Raw genomic sequence first — 17,837 nt, 5'->3', positions numbered from 1 at the left:
GCCCCGGCCCTCGGGCGTTCCGTCGGGCCCCGCACCTCCCCCTCGCCTTCTGGGAGGCTGTGCGGGCGGGGCCGAGGCGGGCTGGGATGGGCGGAGCTTCCCGCCCCTTGCGCAGGGCTGTACCCGCCCCCTCGCCCCACAATGCCCCGCGACAGGAAGCGGGAGCCACGGCTTCCGGGACCTCCTCCGCCTCTCTGGGCGGTTGCTGGGTGCGGTTGGTGGCGACTTGGTGTCTTTGCTGGTGATGGCCGCGGCCGTCGCTATGGAGACTGGTAAGTAGTGCTCGGGGCCGCGGGTGTTCGTAAATAGAACTGTCGCGGGCCGGACGCTCCCGTCTCCCCGGCGACTCCTTGCAGGCCTGCCTCCCGGCAGGAATAGAACTTGGGCCGGGACGGGGAAGCCCGGCGGTAGTTCATCCTTTTCCCAGTTGGTTTGTTTGCAGATCCTTTTTCCTCACTTGCTGTTCAAACACCGACCCCACCGGCTTCCCGGAGTGGGCGAGACGAAGGGAGAGGACTTCGATCTTACACCGTCCTCTCGATTTGTTTTCTGCGTCTCCAGTGAGCCTGCAGAAGTTTGAAATGTCGTCGACAGAGTTGTGTATTATTATGCCACTGACGCTTCTCACACGTGTACACGCTCCTTGATCTTGCATACTCGCCGTAGTCTCTTTTTCAGCTTGCATTCGATGTTTTTTCCTGGTTCACTTAGCATTTACCTAGTTAAGCATTTTGCTTAACTTACTCACAACAGTTGTTGTGATGCGTTATTAAAATAAAGGAAGGCATAGTTATTACAACCTACCCCAGTGATCCCTGTTAAAATCCCTACATAGTGGCTCACAAGTGATAAATATTCTGCCTCGTGTGTGTTTCTCTTTTCTTTGATGACGTCTCTTTAACTTTAGAGAAACTTCTAACTTCTTTTTATCAGGGCTTTGCTTTTCTCAAACTTCTAAGGAAGGTTTATCACCTCCCACACCCGGTGTAGGAAAACCAGCACATGCCCTTCTGTATGCAGTAATATATCTCCGCTTTAGTCATGTTTTTCTTTACTGCTCTTTTTTCCCTGCAAACCAATATTATGTATAGTGACTTTTCTTTTGGATGATTTTTGCTGTCTTCTCTCCTAGATGATGCTGGAAATCGACTTCGGTTTCAGTTGGAGTTGGAATTTGTGCAGTGTTTAGCCAACCCAAATTACCTTAATTGTAAGTTGTTGAGCGCCTCATTGAATTGAGTAGCTATTAATGATTTCTGACAGAAGGGTTGCAAATCATAGTAGTAACTGCTTTTGTACGTTCTGAATTGAACGGCATTACTGCCACACTTACATTGGTATATATAATTGAGCAAACTGGGACTTGTGTTTTGAATTCACTGTGTGTTGGTGGTGGGGATGTTATAAGTAAATTCTTTGTTAGGAGTCACAAATCAGTAATTCGCTGATTGGTTTGCTGTACAGATGTATTTTTTTTTATGCCTTTCAGTTCTTGCCCAAAGAGGTTACTTCAAAGACAAAGCTTTTGTTAATTATCTTAAGTACTTGCTTTACTGGAAAGAACCAGAATATGCCAAGTATCTAAAGTAAGTTTAACTTTTATAGTCCTAAATATATGTATACTTTATTATACTCCAAAACACCGATATTTAACAGATTTCTTAGTTTGACATTGGAAAAAATATGTTTTAAATCTCTCTACTTCTTTTAGTTGCCACCACCTTAATACAAAACACACTGATCACTAACTTGGATTATTGCAATAATCTACTCACTGGTTATCTCCACTTCCACTCTTACCTCCCCACTCCTTCCCCACCCCAAGCAAACAAAGCAAAACAATTTTCTACACAGAGGCCAACTTGATCTCAAAAATGTAAATCACAACATGTCACTTTCTTGCCTAGAACCTTTCAGTGGCTTCCCATTGCATGCAGAATAAAATACAGTTTCTTTTTTTGGGTGAGGACGATTGTCGCTGAGCTAACATCTGTTGTCAGTCTTCCTCTTTCTGCTTGAGAAGGATTGTTGCTGAGCTAACATCTGTGCCCATCTTCCTTTACTTTGTCTGTGGGACACTGCCACAGCATGGCTTGATGAGTGGTGTGTAGGTCCAGTGCCTGGGATCCGAACCAGCAAACCCTGGGCCACTGAGATGGGGCGTGCGAACTTAACCACTACTTCACCAGGCCAGCCCCAAAATACAACCTCTTTTCTTGAGCTAAAGCCCTATATGTTGTGGCCCTAACTTGTCTGACCTTACCTTGTACCCCATCTCATTGGGTTTCTGATCCCAAGGAACCTACAATCTGTAAATGTGACAACATAGCCATAGGCTGAAAATTAAAAACATAGAAAGAGATACTTGTAAGGAAGGTTTTCTGGAGGAGGTAACCTTACCTGAGTCTTTTTTTTTTTGAAGGTTGACGCCTGAGCTAACAACTGTTGCCAATCTTTTTGGTTTTTTTTCCCCTGCTTTATCTCCCCAAATCCCCCCTGGTACATAGTTGTATATCTTAGTTGCAAGTTCTTCTAGTTGTGGCATGTGGGATGCCGCCTCAACGTGGCCTGACGAGTGGTGCCATGTCTGTGTGCACGATCGGAACCGGTGATACCCTGGGCCGCTGCAGTGGAGCACACGAACACGAACTTAACCACTCCGCCACGGGGCCGGCCCCCTTACCTGAGTCTTAACAGCTGCTTTGTTTAGGGCCTCCTATGTGCCAAGCACTGTGTTCATTTAAAAAATACACGTATATGTATCATTCAGGTTGTGCAACAGATACTCTTGTTTTAAGGCTTACCAAATTGCAAGAAGTATATTATAATCACAAACCCATTCTTTTTTAATGGTAAAAAAATAAACTTTGAACTTACACCTCTGCGTTGTCTTCACTAGGTAGTCTGAAAGCAATAGTGAAACTTTCTGCCTTTTTTCCTAAACACACTAAATTTGAGAGGAAAATGTTTCAAACTTGTACTTTACCCAAGTCACTTTTCTGATCTGTATCTGATAACTACTGATTCACGGAGCCCACATCTTCCTGCTGCCCTCAGGGCCCTTTGCATCCTTAGTGGCCCTTTATAAACAACCATGTATGCATGTAGTAATCTGGAGAAAAGACTTTTTTATTAGCTTGCCACATGTTGTGTGCAGGTAGACTTACAGACTCAGCGTTGGACACTGAGCCTGAGACACCGTCAAGTTCAGCTTCACCCACAGCGTTGCTGAGATGGTCACCTACACTCTGGCTGGAGGTTTCCAGGGAGCATATATTGCTCCGTTCGAGAACAGCTGATTTGATTGTTAGCTAGATGCTAGAAAAGTCTTCCTTATGTTATAGCTTCAACCATGTTCCGTGTTTTGTCCTTGAATTAATCCAGAACCAGCCTGTGCCCTCTTGAGGCAACGGCCCTTCAGATATTTCAATTCAAGAGAGCTGGCAAATCAACCTCTGTGGGCATTTCATTCAGTCTGCACAAAGTTTTTTTTTTTTTTAATATTTGCCAACATTTAAAGATTGGAAAGTTTCATATAATAATCTAGATTTCTAGCTACTCTTTAAAATGTGGAGGATCTGGTAACCCTAGGTCTTCATTCTCCCAAGTCAACAAATGGCTAGAGCTGAGGAGCAGCTGCCTCCTTGAGACCCCTTCCACCATTTGACCTGCTTCAGTGGTAGCCAGTACCTGCAGCTGTAAGGTATCTCTTACATCTGTTTTTCTCAGCTGTTTTCAGCCATTTCTCATGTGCCCTCCTTTGGATATTTTACAGTTGTGCCTTATGTTATTCAGTCAAGGACTAAACACAGGCCTTCAGATGTCAGGATACAGTGGACCAAATAGCATTTTTTCTTCACATGGACGTTACACTTCTATTAGTTCAACTTAAGTTTACATTACCTTTCTGGGAGGCAGGGGCAAGGATTCACATTGTTGACTTGCTGGGACCTTTGTGTCTAAAATTTTCAGTTCTGGGCCAGTCCCATGGCCGAGTGGGGCTGAGTGGTGAAAGTTCCCCATGCTCCCCTTCGTCAGCCCGGATTTGCCGGTTTGGATCCCCAGCACAGACCTGCTCCACTCGTCAGCCATGTTGTGGAGGCATCCCACTTACAAATAATAGAGGAAGATTGGCACAGATGTTAGCTCACAGCTAATCTTCCTCAGGCGAAAAAAAAAAGACGAAGATTGGCAACAGCGGTTAGCTCAGTGAATCTTCCTCACCAGAAATAAAATAAAAATCTTCAGTTCTTATTTTCATCAATACAATTAACTGAGTTGTCCATTTATGTCTTATTTACTGTTTAAAATCTAAATGCAGAACTTTCTTCTGTACGTCTTCTCTTTCATCATGTAGGTTAATGCTATGATTATATCCTGTCAAAATGTTTATAATTCCTATTCTGTCATTTAGTGTATTGTGAGCATTGTCTTCTACAAGTTTGATAAATGATCGTTGTGTGTCTAAATTCCGGTTACTGACTAAATGCTACCTGAGACCATTCTCTTAGTTGTCATGTTAACTTATTTTACAGGTGAAGAAACTAAATCGTAGAGAGGTTAAGTACCTTGTTCAAGGCCACCCAGCTGGTGAATGGCAGAGCTGGTATTCAAACCCAGGTCTTTTTAACTACCAGTGCCCTCAGGAAAAGGAAATAGCCAGGGGAGGTGTGAGTAGGGCATTGTCGGCTTAGCTACTAAGAGTTACAAGCAACTGTGTGTCTTTGGAGTGTAGATAGCAAACCTGTAAATCTTGGAAGGACAGTGTGGTATTGGGCCCTGCTAGTCAGTGTGGTCCTCAGACCAGCAATGTTGGTGTCACTTGTGAGCTTGTTGGAAATGCAGTGTTCAAGCCCAACCCCAGACCTACTAAATCAGAGTCTGCATTTTTAGGAAGTGATTCATGGGAACGTTAAGATTTGAGAAGCACTGCCTTATATACTGTTTCCCAAACTTTAGTCATTTGTATACCACTTGTACAATTTTAGCTATATCTGCGTACTCCCTGTATGATTCAATGTTTTTTGATTGATTCATTTAAATTTTGTCTTTCCATTTGAAATAATGTCACTTAGAAAACTGCTGGAAAAGTAGAGAATTCCTGTACACTCTTCACCCAGATATTCTAAATATTAATATCTTATGTAACCACAGTACAATGATCAAAATCAGAATATTAATATATTATTTAATCTTATTATCCAGTCTGCAGACCTCATTCCCATTTTGCCAGCTGTCTCACCATGCCCTGTGTCTAGACAGTATCCAGTCTAGGCTCACATGCTACATTTTGTCATGTCGTCTTAGTCTGTTTTAATCTGAGTTCATTGGTCTTTTTTATTCCCCATGAGCAGGACACAGAAGTGATGTTGTGTCCTTCTTGGTCTATCAGGAGTTACAGGAAGTCAGTTTGTGCCACTACTGGTGATGTTAATTTTGATCACTTGGTTGAGGTGGTGGCTGTTAATTTTCTCCATATCAAGTTACTGTTTTTCTTTTTGTATTTAAAAGTATCTTGTGAGGAAATACTTTGAGACTATGTAAATACCTTGTTTCATATTCTTACTTTTACCCACTAACTGTAGCATCTATTGAAGATACTTGCCTGAAACAGTTTTTACTGTGGTGATTTTCTAATTCCATCATTCTTTCTACATTTATTAGTTGGAATTCAGTTGCACGGAAGGAACCCTTGTTCCTGATTTATTTAAAAAAGTTACATCAATATGGACTCTTGGATTCTTATTTTTGTCTTGTGGATTGTTATTATGTATTTTCTTGCTCTGGTGATTCCAGATGTGGCTGTTGGGAGCCCTTTCAAATTGGCTCCTGAGGACTTTTGACATATCCCCATAATTTTTTGAGCACTTTTCTGGAGTTAAATAATATTCCAGGCTTATCTCTTACTTTCTCTGCCTTAGCCCTGGAGTCAGCCATTTCTCCAAGGAACACTGGAAAATGCTATTTAAAACCCACAATCTGGGTATTAAATGTGTTCATTGGTACCACAGTGTCTTTGCTTCTACGCCCTCTCAGCACACAAAGCTAGCAATTCTGTGTATGGGTGTGAAAATATACACACACAGCTATGCCTCTTTCTGTATCTGTCTCTATATATTAAAAGCCATGAGTTCATACTGATGTTTTCAGTTCCAGCTCAACAGGGTTCATTCTAGCCTTCCCCTTTTCCTTATCTGTAACTCTTTTTCTGATAGCCAGAAATTTGGTTCTCTTTATCCCCAGTATATTTACTTATGTATTTGCTCAATCTTAGAGTCTACAGAAAGTAATTTCAGAATTGCTATAGCCCCATGGAGAACTAGACTACAATATTTACGTGTAGTTCTTTCTGAAATTGACTTACTTTTAAAATTTGTCTTTTTATCATTATTGATGGAAAACCAACAGTTATCAATTAAACATATAATTACTAAAATAAAAAGTGTTCATGTTCCTCACTTTGGAAACCGCCAGAATAGAATAGCATGATTTGCTCCACATGTTGATCCCACTTACCAGTTACTGTGTGGTCTTGGGCAAGTTATTTAATTTTTCTGAACTTCAGTTTTCTCACTGTTGAAAATTTGCTTAATGCTGACTTTTGATGACTAGCTTCTTTGCATAAGCAGGAAAACAAAGAACTCTACACTACCAAAGTGTACTAAGTTAATGTTATAGAAATGGTAGGCTGCAAGATCATTTTTAAGTGAGTAACTGAATTAGAGCTTGGCATTATTGACTTAAATTATGTCGATCATTAACTTATACACTTAAACCCAGGTACCCTCAGTGTTTACACATGTTAGAACTGCTCCAATATGAACACTTCCGCAAGGAGCTGGTGAATGCTCAATGTGCAAAATTTATTGATGAGCAGCAAATTCTGCACTGGCAGCACTATTCTCGGAAGCGGATGCGCCTGCAGCAAGCCCTGGCTGAGCAGCAACAGCAGAATAACACGTCAGGAAAATGAAAAGCTGGATCCAGACCAGGCTGTTAAGACATGCATATATGCTTTTGTACAGTGAAGACAAAGAGACTCTTCCTACCTCCCTTGATTGTGGTAGCACCTAAACCTTTAGTGTACTATTTAATCCAACCAACTTTTTATTGTTAATAGATTATTTCTGGTAAACCAGAATTGTTCTGCTTTGATTTCCCTGTGGATTTGTAAGTTTTTATCAGTATTTAACACAATCAACTGAGCAAGAACAGAAATGTTAGGTGCTTTAGACCGATTTAAGGAGGCACTTGGGGATGGGTCAAGGGGAGGGTCACCAGACATCCTGAACTCTAAGCCTAGCTCTGTTCCTCAGTACACTGGGGTCTGGGGCAAGAGTCTCCTGGAACCTTCCTGTCCCTCAGATCACCTACCCCACCTCTCTTAGTGTAGAACAAGGGGAATGGAGTTAATGACCTCTTTAAATCAGAGAGCAGCAACTGCTTGAGGTTCTTAAATTCTTCAGGGGAGGAAGTCATTCTTGTATCAACCACCTGCTTTGCGAGAGAGCTTTAAGGAAGAATCATTGGTATGTCACTGAGCTAGTGAGGCAGGGGAAGATGGGCGGTTAACTACTAATTGGACTCTTGACCTTAGTGTAGGACAAAGATGAGGAACCTCAAGTACTTGTGCTTATTTGGGAAAGCTAACATTTGTTTGGCAGATACCACAGACCAGGCACTATGTTAAGTGCTTGGTTGCATTGTCGTTTTATTATCAGAACAATCCTTGTTCATAAAGGAGGAAACTGAGGTTTAGACAGGTTAAGTAACTTGCCTACAGTTACACAGCTAGTAAGTGGTAATCAGGGTGACTGACTCAATGGGCTGGAGTCCTTCCACCACTGAGTTATCCCGGCTCTGACCCCTGCCACCGGCCTCATCCCAGGTGGAGTGGAGCACCTCAGACAGCTGTGAAACAGACTGCCCGCATGAAGCACAGGTGGATTAGATGTATTGTGCTTTCCTCCAGTGGTTAGGTCAAGTTCCACCTTTTAAAGCCAAAGAAGGTACTTTAGGATAACAGTTCATTATAAATTCATGGAATTAAGGTAAAAGACCCTAACTCCTTTAGGGATTTGGAAGCTGCCTATTGACTGTTAGGGGTTTTTAGATATTTCTATCACCTCTAATACACATTCCTTTGTGCTATTACTGCCACTCCTGAAGACGTATTTTACCTGTATCTTAAAGCTCTCCATGTATTACAAGCAAACGAAGGGTTTGTGAGCATTTTAATAGAACTCTCTATTATGTAGACAGATACTAAATTTTTTTACACCATCATTTATTTATTTGTTGCTATCATGAATTCAAAGCAACTATGCAGTTTCTTTTATACTGGAGCAAATCAGGAAATCAAGACACAATTGCCATTGTCAAATCTTAATCTTCAGAGAACAACATCTCCACAAGGTTGGCCTGAAGACACTCAGATTCTACCAGTTTTTGAGGCTGTAAGGGAAGAACAGTCAAATCTTAACCTGCAGCTACAAAAATATTAGTAAGGGAATGAGTTCTGTCTTGAATGACACAAATCTTGGAAGAGAGAAATTATGCCATTCAGAAACTATCAACTAGTTGTAACAAGTTTTATGAAATAGTTAAGATAATTACCTTAAGATGAATCATTAAAATACTTGGCTTTGTAAACTAAAACAGGAAACAGCAAGCCCAGAGCCATCCCCTGCCCTCAACTCTTCAATTTAAGCCCCAGGGCCGTGACTAAACTAGAGGAGGTGCCCTTTCTTTTCAACCAAAATTATGGATTAAATAGAAAACAACCATTGATGCCAGCATTTTAAGGAATTATGTGTTAAGCACCTTTCTTGAGCAGTGCTTACAGAATTTCAAAAGAAGAGTGGCTTTAGAAGAAGCATGAAAAAGACCTAATATTTAGATATTTTACATTATTAATAGCTTATTGGGATTTGCCATAGGGATGGACAACCAGGTTGTATGTTTTTAATGTACTGTGAACAGCAATCTGATGTTTGGGATGAAATGTCAAAATCTTGGCAAATTTGAATTCGGAGCAAGTTAAAACAATTCTGACATGGTGAATTGTAGCCCCAACTCAGTTAAAGAAAGATACTCACTGTTCCATATTTAAGTAGTGTAGGCACTGCAGTTATTTTCAGATTTTTCCTGAAGTCATTATTTGGATCTTTCCAACTATTTTGAAAAGAAAAAGTGATCATGAAAACATTTACTTGGTTTCTTACAGTTTGCTTAATATTTGATATATTCCTACCTTTAATCTTTTAGTAATCATTGTTTTTGTTGTAAACATTTAAAAGAACCTAGAGGACTATGACTTCTCTATTCCCCTGTGCAAAGTTTTGATATAAAGTGTGACTAAGGTATAAAATAAATGTAAAGACAATTAAGTTCTGAACTAACACCAGGCCAAATTCATTGAATTACCCATACCTAATAGAAGTGGCTGATTATTTGAATTTTTAATTTGTATTTAATATCTTCTAATTGCTTGACTTATCCGTCTGTACCTTAGGATGTGAAGCTAGTCCTGAGGCCCTTCCCGCCTATGTCTGCAAGAGTCTAGAGCATGTCTCGGAAATAGAGTATACATTGCCACTTACTAAGGTCTTTCTCCTACTTGGCAGTGGATGAACACACATCCTTCGCCAACATGCTTCAGCCCCTCTTGTACAACTGGTTCAGCTTTAAAAAAAGTTGATAGAAAATAATTACACATCAACTCTATAATAAGTCACTGATAAACTGCATCGCCCTCCCCTCCGTCTTGATAAGAACTCACACTTTAACCTGCAGTTAACTAAGGAGATTAACGGAAGTCAGGAGTTCTTTCTGATTTGAGAGCCACTTTAAGGGTAAGGACCAAGTCCCAGTCCGCTGTACCCACGCCACAGCGCCAAGAACAATGAAAGGCTTAAATATTTGCTGACTTATCGAAAGGAGACGGAGTCACGTCTCTTGTAAGACACTAATCATGCTGGGGCAGTGAAAAGTTTTAAAGGACCAGATTCCCAGATTACTGGGTGGAATGGTAGAAGAGCACTCTAGGCGGGGCAGGGAAGGACTTCACAGGAGAGAAGTGAACAGGACAGGAAAAGGAAGCACGATGACAGCTCAGATCGCCCCGCGGGTCTCCAGGAGCAAGCCGCCTGCCTCTTTTCAACCCGGCAGTTTGGCCAGAGCCTCGGCCTTCCTGCCCCTTCGTCTGGGCAGCAATCCCCGAATCCCGCCTTACCCTGTACGCAGTCGGGGCACCAGCTTTTCCCTCCGGCGTCCTTAGAGCCGGTGAAGTAGGCGAAAATAGTTTTGCCCTTGTGCTGCTCCACAGCCCGGTTGAACTCCTCGAAGCCGGACACCCTCACCTCCTCGTACTGGGCCATCGGGAGAACACGCCGCGCACCGCCAGAGGCGTCTTCGGGCTGCGCCGCCGCGGGGCGGGGTCCCACGTGGGGCGGGGCGAAGCTGCTTCCGGTTGGGGTAGGAGCTGGGCGGTGCCTCAAGGAGCCAGCGAGGCTCTGAGGTGCTACGGCAGCCTCTGACGGCCATAACTCATCCGCACCGTCTTTCTGCCCTCGCGTCTCAGGTCTTTCCGTGCTGGCTGCGCTCCGAAACCCAGGCTTTTGCCCCAGTCGGGTCCCGGCCCCAGCCCCATATACAGTGGCTGCAAAACCTGCCGCCGCGCAGCTTCTGGCCCCTTAGGTGGCTTGGGAGCCTCAACGGCTCCCAAGCAGCCCTGCGCCTGTTGCTATGGCGACGAGGCGAGCGGCCGGAAGCGAGGCCTAGTTGCGGCCTCCCGGTCCGCTGCCCGGTAGCCGCGCCTCGCCGCAGGCCAGGTGGGCTCGGGCCGGAGCTGGGGGGGATACTGGGCAGCTGCGTTAGGAGTCCTGGACCCGGGGTAGAGGCGACCTTGGCTAGGGACGGATCCTGCCGTTCGTCGCCCCCAATTACCTTCTCTCTTGCCGGGGCTTTGGGGGGGGGGGCCGGGGACTGGGGGCGGGCGCCCGGGTGGGTGGGGGGCTGGGAGGGAGTGAGGCTGTGAGGGCTGAGCTGAGTGCGTGCGTGCGTGTGGGGAGCAGCCGTAGGAGCAGGGGCCGGGACGGGCAATGCCCTGGGGCTGCGTTGGGGAAGACGAGGATTGTCCTCGAGCTATGAGCAGGGCGACTGGCCGCGGGGTGCCCGGGCTGCGTGGGGCCGAACTGGCGGCGGAGCGGCCGGGCCGCTGTGTGGGGCCCAGCAGGTCGGGGCGCGGAGTTCGGCGGCCATGGGGGAAGCGCTGGGGCGCAGGGTCGTCCCGAGGCAGTGGAGCGCGGCGCCAGGCGAGGTCCTCGGTATGGGAGACGAGCTGTGTGAGTGCAGAAAGGCTGCAGGACTGTCGGCGGCCATGGGGGAGAAGACGAGCCGAAGAGACAGCCGAGGCCGCGGGCGCGAACGCGGCCTCCGGGACACCTGCCACTGCAGGCTCGACTGAGGCTGCAGGGGACCCTGGGACGGTGTGGGTGAACGGGGCCGTGGGGGAACCGCAGGTGGTGGGGCCTGCCGGGTCTGTGTGGGTGACTGGCACTGGGGAGGAGGAGGAGACAGTGTATCGGAGTCCCCGGTGCTGTGAGAGAAAAGGTCGTCCGGGATCTATGGGGCATGAGAGCATTCTGGAATTGTGGTTGAAGGTGCAGGCTATGAGGGCGGCTTCGGGATGTGGGGAAGGAAGCAGAGTCGAGCTTCATCCTGTGCCTGCAGGAGGGGGACCAGTTGAAAGGGGTGTTCCTGGCCGGGCTTCATGGGTGGAGACCAGCCGCGTGGGTCTCACAGGACCGTGGGTGAAAGGACAGGCCGGGGCAGTCCCCCGGGCCACAGGAGTATCTACAGCTGCAGGCCTAGGGGCAGGTTGTGAGAGGACCTCAGGCTCGTGTGGGCAAGGACAGGCTGTGAGGGTGCTTCCTGTGGGTGTTCCTGGGACTCTGGAGACAAGCTCAGGGGTTGCCCTGCACCTGCTGGGGAGAGGACAAGCGGTGGGGGTGCCTGGGGCTGGAGAGAAGGTAGGCTATGGGGTTGCCCCAGGTCCTTGGGGAAAAGGACCCACTATGGGGGTGCCTGGGGCCATGGAGTGGCCTGAGGCTGTGGAGGTACCCAGAGCTGTAGAGGGAGGGATAGGCTATGGGGGTGCTCCGGGTCTGTGGGAGAGAGGGCAGTCAGTCCAGGTGCCTGGGGCTCCGGCTCAAGAGGCAGCCTGTGGCGATACCCCAGGCTTATGGGGAAGGGGACAGGCTGCGGGGGTGCCTGATGCTGTGGAGGAAGAAACTATCTCTGTGGGTGCCCCAGGCATGTGGCGGAGGAGACTAGCTGTGGAGGAGACAGGCCCTGGGGGTATTCCTGGCCTGTGGGGTAGTACTCCACAGCCTGTAGGAGTGCCTTGTGCTATTGAAGAGGAAGCTAGATGTGGGGGTGATCCAGGATTCAGGGAAAGGGGACAGGCTGTGTGGGTAGAGACAGGCTCTGGAGGTGACCCAGGATCATGGGAAGCTGCACAGACTGCAGAGGTATCTGGTCCTGAGGAGCATGAGGCAGGGCCTGGGGGTGCTCCAGGCCTTTGGGGTGTAGTGCAGGCGATGGGAGTACCTAGGGCTTTGGGGAAGGAGACAGGCTGTGGGACTGTCCCCAGGCTGTGGGAGACAGAACAGCCTGTGGGGGTGTCTCAGGCGGTGGTGGTACCGGGAGCTGTGGGAGAGCAGACAAGCTGGGATGGCGGTATCCCAGGCCTGTGGGGTAGGCAGCAGGCTCTGGGGGTGCCTGTGGCTGATGTAGTGCCGGGGGTTGTTGGGGAGGAGACTTGCTGTGGGAATGTCCCGAGTCTGTGGGAGAGGAGGCAGGCTATGGGGGAGCAAGGGGCTCTGGTGCCTACAGTTTTAGGGGTACCTGGGTCTGTGGATCAAGAGACTGCCTACGGGGATGTTTCATGTCTGTGCAGGAGGAGACAGGCTGTGGGGTTGTCTGAGACAGTGGGGATACCTGAGGCAGCAGGTGTGCCCAAGCACAGGTGTGCCCCAGCAGGAGTACCGTCAGCTATGGGTGTGCCTGGGTCTGGAAGAGTGCCTGCCAGGGCACCTGCTGCTGTGTGGGTGTCTGGCCCTATGTGTCAGGAAAGCAGTTCTAGAGATGTCTTGAACCTGTGGGAAAGGATTCATACTGCTGGGATACCCATGGCTTCAGGGGTCCCTGTGGCTCCTGAGGAGCTGTGGTCTGTGGGAGAGGATCCTGGTTCTGTGGCTTTTCCAGAATCATGGGCAAGGAGACAGGTTATTGGAATTCCTGGGACTGACAGGGTTTCTGTAGCCCCTGAGGTACCTGGGCCTGTGGGGGAGGAGACTGGCTCCGGGGGTGTCCTGAGATCTTGGGGAAGGAGACAGAGTGCCAGGGTTCCTATGGCTGCTGAGGTGCCCACGGCTCCTAGAGTGGCTGGTCCTCTGGGGGTGGAGACTGGCTCTGGGGGGTTCTCATGCTTGCCAGGAAGGAGACAGAATGCAGGAGTGCCTGTGGCTGCAGGGCTGTCCACCGCTGGTGGGGTGCTGGTGGCTCCCAGGGCACCTAGGTCTTTACGGGAGGAGACTGGGTCTAGAGGTGTCTCAGGTTTATGGGGAGAGAGAGAGACAGTGCGAGGACTGGCAGATGGCAAGGGTCGCACAGGGATGGGGATGCCCACCACTGCCAGGATGCCTGGGCCCATGGGGGAAAAGATGGGCCCTGGGGGCATCTCAGGCTTGTCTGGAGGGAGAGAGACTGCAGGGGTATCCATGGCTGTGGGGCTGCGCACAGCCACGGAGGTGCCTGGGCCAAGCAGGGAGGAGACAGTCTCTGGAGGTCTCTTGGGCTTATCGAGAAGAAAACAGATTGCTGAGATGCCTGTGGCTGCTAGAGTTTCCATGGCTATGGGAGTGCCCACAGCTGCTGGGGTCCCTGGGCCCATGGTGGGTGATACCAGCTCTGGGGATGTCTCAGCTGTATGGGGAAGGAGGTCAGCAACTGAGGTGTCCGCTGCTGCCCGGGCTCCAGGACCTGTGGATGGGGAGATCGGCTCTGAAGGTGTCTCAAGCCTGCGTAGAAGGAGACCCGATGGAACAGTCCCTGAGGCTGTGGGGGTACCTCTGTCTTTGGGAGTGCTTGCAGCTGTAGGAGTCCCCATGGCAGGGCGTGTGCCTGCTGCAGTGTGGGTGACTGGGTCTGCAGGCGAAGAAATGAATGCGGCTGTCTCAGGCCTCACAGTGGTGAGGAGTCAGTCCATAGAGGGACCTGGGCCTTCAGGGGAGGAGACAGGAGGCGGAAGTAGCCTGGGACTGACGGGGAGGAGCCGGGCCGTGGGGGTATCTTACACATGTGGACGTGGGACCAGGTTATGGAGCTGCCCAAGATCTGTGGGGGAAGGAGCAGACTATGAAGATGTGCCAGAAGTGTCAAGGACAAGAAAGACTAGGGGAGTGAATGAAGCTGCGGAAGTGCCGCCAGTTTCAAGTGAGGAAACGGACATTGGCCGTTTCAGAGATCATTTACAGCAGAGTGGGAGGAGACAGACCGGAGGAGTTGGAGTGAGGGGGAGCAATCTGGGAGAAAATTATGTCGGGGAGGACAGATTGAGGGGAATGTTCCAGTAGTGTGTGTGGGGAACAAGTTGGGGGGATCCTGGGGCTCTTTGGGAGGGAACAGGTTAGGGGGAGATTTGTCCTGGGTTATGGAGGAAGGCACAGGCCATAGGGGTGTCTCAGGATAGGGGAAAGAGATACTTCATGGAGATATCCCATGGTATGTGGGGTAACAAATTGGGAGGTTTCCTGGAGCAGTGGGAAAGGGGCAGGTTGCAAGGAGAGGGATGTCCCAGGACTTTGTATAGGGGGATGGTTTGGGAGTGGGTGTCCCTGGACTTTGTGCGTGTATGTGTGTTTGTGTGTGTGTGTGTGTAGCATCACTTGAGGCATCGTGGAACTGTGGGGATCACTTAATTTTTTTCCTAGTGGAGAATGGATTATTAGGCCTTTGGCATCCAGGGGGAAAGTGCTGACCACGTAAATGTCACAGATGCCCTGGCCGCAATCCTGCAGGCCCCTCTAGTCTGCGGCTTCAGCCCCTGGACTGTGGTGATGTCAAGCCAGTTGGGATTGCCTCGCTCATGTGCCTCTTCCCATCTTTGTTTCTGATCATGTCTCTACAGCCTTAGAAATAAGGGATCTTGGACAGCTGCCCTTATATTCCTATAGATGTGTCTGTTTTTAAGCAATTCCAGCCTACAAACTTCGGGTTTATTCAAAAGCTTAAGTTAGGGATTTTTTTAAACCTGAATTTCCTGATTGATTTACTGTGAAATTTTTTTGAGAACAAATTTCCCAGTCTGTTTAAGACTAGTCAGTTTATGGAAAATCAGCTTAATTCTACAAATGTTGAGTTAAATTGTCTGCTATGCTCAAAGCACTGTGTTGTGGGAAATATGAGAGAAGAGCAAGACAAGGCCCTTACCTTCAAGGAATGTTGTCTAGCTGGGAAGATGAGACATATACCTGTGAAATAGGTAAATAACAATATGAGACAAGTGTGTGATAAGCACGTGATGAGGGCAGGGAAAAAAAATGTCTATAAGGAGGCATTCAGGATAGGGAGAGGGGTGAAAGGGGCATAGCCCATAGCAGCTTATAAACACTTGCATATCTTTTATCTCACTGTGTGTATAGGGTAGAGGGAGGATGGGGAGAAGTTGAAGATTTAGAGCGGTCATTCAGCTGGTTAATGGCAGATCCTGGCGTACATCTAGGTATTCTGATCCTGTAGAGTCATTCACTTAGGTCCTTTTGAGCTGCGTAGTAGAGTAGAGCCTAACTGCCTTTGCCTAGTGGTTAGGGTGTATTAATGTGGGCTGTGTGTCCATAAAGCTGCCCTGCTGGGAAGTGCTTGTGTACAACAGCAGCACTCTGTTTTTGCAATAATGTCCTACTGGAGACCCTTCAGATTTGAAATTTGGAGTGAAAAAGGCTCAAGAGATCGTCTTGAGTGTGTTCCCCTATTCTCTTGGAAAGTAGAATTTCAGAAGTGTCGTTGCTTTTGTAAATGGAAGAAACTATTATATATCTGTCCTTAAACATTCACTCTTTAGGGTGGGATTGCTGTGGGCTACTTGTAGAGTATTACATGAGCCTGGTATTGTGTTTTACTTATTCTTTCCCTTTGTTTGAAGACTGTTGGTCTGAAAGTCGCTTTCTTTTATTTTAAGGCAATGATTTTAGGGAAGAGCTGTTGGCCCAGGAGTAGGCTTTCGGTCTTGTTCTACGCTGTCTGACGTGATGGGACCAGGCAGACCAGCATCAACCTGTGTTCATCCAGCATCTGGTGACCAACTGGATGAGAGGAGTGACCCCAGGAAACTTCAGACGCAGGTAGTTTTGTTTTTTCTTTGGATTTATATTGTGAAACATTTCAACATAAAAGTTGAAAGAAAAGGACAGTGAACACCTTTTAAATCATCTTCTAGATTCAACAATTGTTAACAGTTTGTCGTGTTTTTCTGTCCACCCATCTCTCTAAAATTGTTGCAGAACCATTTCAAAGTTGCAGACATCATCACACCTCACTTGTGAATATTTTAGAATACTAATCCTGAAAATAAACTTTCCTACTTAACCATAATACTGTTACCACACCCAGGAAAATGGACCAAAAAACCCAGTGTTTGTTCCACTTTACCCAGTTGTCCCCACAATGTCTTCGCCCTCAACATTGTATTAATGAAAGCCTTCAAATGCAGAAAAGTTGAATTTTCCATCCCTCTAGAATCCATTTATTAGTCTACCTTATTTTTTTACACATACCAAAATAAATTGTATACACAAGTATCCTAACTACTTTACCATGCATATCATACACTGGAATTAATTCTTTGTTTACCATTTTTTCTTTTGATGTAAATTTTACATCTGAAATGAATACATTGAATTGTATATATCTTTGCACATTTGCTGAGTTTTGACAGATGTACACACGTGTGTAACCCATACCTCTATCAAGATACAGATCATTTCCATTACCCCAGAAAGTTCTCTTATGCCCCTTCCTAGCCAATCCCCACCCCTACCTCTCTTGAGGCAACTACTGTTCTAATTTTTTTTTTTTTTTTGAGGAAGATTAGCCCTGAGCTAACATCTACCGCCAATCCTCCTCTTTTTGCTGAGGAAGACTGGCCTGAGCTAACATCCATGCCCATCTTACTCTGTTTTATGTGGGACACCTGCTACAGCATGGCTTGATAAGTGGTGTGTAGGTCTGCACCTGGGATCTGAACTGGCAAACCCTGGGCCGCTGAAGCGGAACATGCAGACTTAACCGCTGTGCCACCAGGCTGGCCCCAGTTCTAATTTTTTTCCACCATAGATTAGTTTTGCCTGTTCTTGAACTTCTTATAAATGGAATCATATATTGTGAACTCTTGTATAAGGCTTCTTTCACTTCGTATGTTTTTGAGATTCATTCATGTTACTGCATGTATCAGTAGTTTGTCACTTTTTAATACTGAGTAGTATTCCATAGTCGGATGACACCACAGTTTATCCATTCTGCAACTGATGGATACCTGGCTGTTTCTAGCATGGGTTATTATAAGTTTTACTGCTGTGAACATTCTCGTACAAATCTTTTTGTAAACCTGTGTTTATTTCTCTTGAGTAGATACTTGGGAGTGAAATCTCCGGGTCATAGAATAAGGTATATGTTTAGTCTTTTAATCAGCCGAGAGACCTTTTTCCAACATGATCCTACCATTTTACTTTCCTACCAACACTGAATAAGAGCTCTAGTTGCTCCACATCTTTGCC

The 17,837-nt window shown here is 46.9% G+C and overlaps 4 protein-coding genes across 11 annotated transcripts in view; 3 read left to right on the top strand and 1 right to left on the bottom strand.

Annotated features, from left to right (window-relative positions):
• The first annotated feature begins 87 nt into the window (after window positions 1–87).
• On the top strand, window positions 88–7,099 carry MED31 (mediator complex subunit 31). The gene is made up of 4 exons (XM_014832573.3): window positions 88–272; window positions 1,133–1,210; window positions 1,490–1,586; window positions 6,781–7,099. Exons 1-4 carry the CDS (start codon window positions 245–247, stop codon window positions 6,971–6,973), a joined length of 396 nt encoding a protein of 131 aa, XP_014688059.3. The 5' UTR covers window positions 88–244; the 3' UTR covers window positions 6,974–7,099.
• Window positions 7,100–8,219: 1,120 nt separating this feature from the next.
• Window positions 8,220–10,513, bottom strand: TXNDC17 (thioredoxin domain containing 17). Its single transcript, XM_014832576.3, has 4 exons — window positions 10,235–10,513; window positions 9,603–9,684; window positions 9,099–9,174; window positions 8,220–8,454 (listed from the first exon to the last, which is right to left on the bottom strand). The coding sequence occupies exons 1-4, from the start codon at window positions 10,377–10,379 to the stop codon at window positions 8,386–8,388; spliced, it is 372 nt and encodes a 123-aa protein (XP_014688062.2). The 5' UTR covers window positions 10,380–10,513; the 3' UTR covers window positions 8,220–8,385.
• Window positions 10,514–10,693: 180 nt separating this feature from the next.
• Window positions 10,694–17,837, top strand: part of KIAA0753 (KIAA0753 ortholog) — a 55,060-nt gene continuing 47,916 nt past the window's right edge. For 5 of the 8 annotated variants that reach the window (XM_070482521.1, XM_070482520.1, XM_070482522.1 and 2 more), the window contains exons 1-2: window positions 10,695–10,832; window positions 16,244–16,406. Coding sequence is in view for 5 of the 8 variants with exons in the window: in XM_070482520.1 (XP_070338621.1) it covers window positions 16,314–16,406 (93 nt within the window). In the remaining 3 variants the exon portion in view is untranslated. Of the gene's footprint in view, window positions 10,833–14,753; window positions 15,548–16,243; window positions 16,407–17,837 lie in introns of those variants that run through there. The other 3 variants (XM_014832568.3, XM_044745367.2, XM_070482519.1) reach the window with 2 other exon arrangements.
• On the top strand, window positions 11,027–14,779 carry LOC123276210 (collagen alpha-2(I) chain). The gene has a single exon (XM_070482518.1). The coding sequence runs from the start codon at window positions 11,103–11,105 to the stop codon at window positions 14,637–14,639; it is 3,537 nt and encodes a 1,178-aa protein (XP_070338619.1). The 5' UTR covers window positions 11,027–11,102; the 3' UTR covers window positions 14,640–14,779.

The sequence above is a fragment of the Equus asinus genome, chromosome 13, assembly GCF_041296235.1.
Source record: "Equus asinus isolate D_3611 breed Donkey chromosome 13, EquAss-T2T_v2, whole genome shotgun sequence".
Classification (NCBI taxonomy): Eukaryota; Metazoa; Chordata; class Mammalia; order Perissodactyla; family Equidae; genus Equus; species Equus asinus.
This window is presented reverse-complemented; position numbering and strand designations above follow the sequence as displayed.

Bases quoted from the DNA above. Each gene is read 5' to 3' on its own strand.
- LOC123276210 (XM_070482518.1), top strand. From the start codon at position 11,103: ATGCCCTGGGGCTGCGTTGGGGAAGACGAGGATTGTCCTCGAGCTATG.
- TXNDC17 (XM_014832576.3), bottom strand. From the start codon at position 10,379: ATGGCCCAGTACGAGGAGGTGAGGGTGTCCGGCTTCGAGGAGTTCAAC. The intron at 9,685-10,234 runs GTAAGGCGGGAT...CTTTTTTTAAAG, and splicing joins GTGCCCCGACTGCGTACAGG to CTGAACCAGTTGTACAAGAG. The intron at 9,175-9,602 runs GTAAGTGGCAAT...TTTTCAAAATAG, and splicing joins CAAGTAGGAGAAAGACCTTA to TTGGAAAGATCCAAATAATG.
- MED31 (XM_014832573.3), top strand. From the start codon at position 245: ATGGCCGCGGCCGTCGCTATGGAGACTG. The intron at 1,211-1,489 runs GTAAGTTGTTGA...TATGCCTTTCAG, and splicing joins CAACCCAAATTACCTTAATT to TTCTTGCCCAAAGAGGTTAC. The intron at 1,587-6,780 runs GTAAGTTTAACT...ACTTAAACCCAG, and splicing joins GAATATGCCAAGTATCTAAA to GTACCCTCAGTGTTTACACA.